The sequence below is a fragment of the Belonocnema kinseyi genome, chromosome 6, assembly GCF_010883055.1.
Source record: "Belonocnema kinseyi isolate 2016_QV_RU_SX_M_011 chromosome 6, B_treatae_v1, whole genome shotgun sequence".
NCBI lineage: Eukaryota > Metazoa > Arthropoda > Insecta > Hymenoptera > Cynipidae > Belonocnema > Belonocnema kinseyi.
The window spans coordinates 78,990,745-78,993,332 of record NC_046662.1 but is presented as its reverse complement, the minus strand read 5'-3'; the positions used below and the strand labels follow the sequence as shown (position 1 = coordinate 78,993,332).

At 27.4% G+C, this 2,588-nt stretch overlaps 1 protein-coding gene across 1 annotated transcript in view; it reads right to left on the bottom strand.

The window, feature by feature from the left end:
- Nucleotides 1-2,354, bottom strand: part of LOC117175020 — a 13,889-nt gene extending 11,535 nt beyond the window's left edge. The window contains exon 1 of the mRNA XM_033364524.1: nt 2,040-2,354. Within this exon, the coding sequence (XP_033220415.1) occupies nt 2,040-2,217 (178 nt within the window). The 5' untranslated portion in view covers nt 2,218-2,354. The remainder of the gene's footprint in view (nt 1-2,039) is intronic.
- Between the last annotated feature and the right edge of the window lie 234 nt (nt 2,355-2,588).

Genomic DNA, 2,588 nt, shown 5'->3' with positions numbered 1-2,588 from the left:
TTTAAAATTTTAGGAAATCTTATGAAATGTTTTAAAGTCTTTTTCAATTTTCTTTTAGAATTAATTTCTTCAAAATAAAAAGTAAGGAAATTTTCCCATGAATCTTAAGGGCATGTCATACTTACAGTTTCCCCGGCTTTTTTTCACAAAATTTTCAAAAACTGAATTCGGAGATGCTATAAAATATCATAACGGACGTCCCCGAACTCTGTTTTGAGGGATAATAACAAAAAAATTTATTGTGCTAAATAAAAATTTTATGCATATGTTTTTTTTGAGGTTACGTCGTTTTTCATCTCTGCCTTTCCGATAATCTGAAAATTATTTATGGAATAAACTTTTTTGATTGTCTGCAAAAAGGGTTAGTTCCGGGAGATTAGTTACTATGTTTATTTGCAAATCCAAAGTTTTCGGCCAAAAATATTGTGTAGTTTGGAAGTAACGCACAGGAGAATTGTAACATACATAACCTCCAAATGTACATACGTTGTTAGCAATATCAAAAAATTTTTTGAAAAAAAAAAACACAAATAAAGTGTGTGGGGACGTCCGTTAGCATGTTCGTTATCATTTCCCAAATTTTTAAGACAAAATATTGATTATTCTAGAAAAAAAGCTGTCGGAACCTAAAACTGGTAAAATCGACAGTTTTCTTAGTATCACATGCCCTTAAGAAAACTTTTTTATTATCTTGAAACTTTTCTAAATTCTTAAATCCGTTATTAATTTTGTTTCCAAATTTTCAAAAATCCACACTGTGTTTTGAATGTTTTGAAATAAATTTTTTTCTTTCAAAAATACGAATTTTCAACAAAATAGTCGAATCGTCTGGCAAAAAAGATTATTTTTCAACCAGTTGCATTTCTAAGCTAAAATGTGACATTTTTAGCAAGAGATACATTTTCTACGTAACTGTTAAATTTGTAAACCTTAAAAAACAAATGTTCAACGGAATACTTACATCTTCCACCAAGTAGTTGAATTACAAACCAAAAACATAAATTCTTAATAAAAATGTAATAATCGATAATTTAAGTCAAAAAGTTTTTAATTTTAAATAAAAAAATGAAATAATTAAAAAACCGAATTTTCAGCAAAATATACGGATTAAAAAAAATTATTTTGGAACAGTTTAGATTTATAATTTAAATATTATATATATAACCAAAGCAGTTAAATCCGAAAAGTTCAACCACATAGTTGAATTTGCAACTAAAGACTAGAAACTATTAACCAAAAATGGAGTAATTGCTAAATTTTCAGTGGAAAAAAGTATTTTAAATTAAAAACCGAATAATCAACAAAATAGTAAAATATTCGATCAATAAAATTAATTTTCAACAAAGACGTTCAACTTTCACCCATAATAGTTGAAGTTTCAATTAAAAACGATAAATTTTTATTCGAAAATAGAAGTTAAATTTTCATTTCGGAAAATTAACTTTCTAACAAAAAGCCGCATTTTACCAAAGTACATGCAATTTCAACCAAATAATTGAATTTGCAAATAAAAACTATAAATTTTCAACAAAAAATGTAGCAGATAAATTTTCACTTGAAAAAAGTATTTGGTAAATAAAAAAAACGAATGTTCAACAAAATTGTAAAATATTCTATCACTAAAATCAATTTTTACCAAAGAAGTTCAACTTTGAACCATACGAATAGTTAAATTTTCAGTTAAGAAAATTAATTTTTATCAACAAAAAAGACGAATCACAGCTTGAAATCACAATGTAAGCTTCATAGGGTTTAATATTTTTAAATTGTAAAACAGCACTAAGTCTCTTTATTTCACAGATTTCACATTTTTTTTACTTTTGAAAGTTATAGAGAAAATGTTAATACATGTCATTTCCATATTAATATTAATATTTGGATATCGCATTAAATGGAAAAATTCGGTATGGGAAGAATTAAAATTTGTAACATCATTTCATGATGAGAGTTGAATTATTTGGGTTGAAGATTGACAGAGCTAGTCATTATTTTCATTTCAAGCCTACCTAGAGATTGGACAGTTGAAGATTTATACGCACCTTTCCATAATAAGGTGTACTTCGACTCTTTTAAATCGGGGAAGATAGCCAGCAAATTCTCTTCCATTTTTTCGAAGGATAAGTCGGTCGACTTCAAAATGAATTTACGAATTTCTGTTGGTCTTTGGTTTTTAAACACAAACAGTTTAAAGGTTACTATTTTTCCTTCTCGACTCATTTTTTGTCGCTCTAATCCACTGGTCCTAAATTTCTAACAAAACGCCCCAGCCGGTTTAAAATTTTGTTTGGCCACAAACGAAATTAACCTGATCAATTCAGATAATCCAGCTGAGCAAAATCTGTAAAACCAGTTACATTTTTTCAACAGTGTTGCCACTTGCCTAGTGTTGTTTAATGTTAATTACAAACAAATACTGTAGGTGGCAGCACTACACATTTCCGCGGAAATTAAAAATTTGTTCTAAGGGAGTGCTTCATTATAGTTTCTATTATAATTCTTAGTTACATCTATATCTTTATTTCAGTTTTTATAGTATTTTATTTATTATATTATTCCTTCCTAATTTCATGTGTGGAAATATCCCAAAT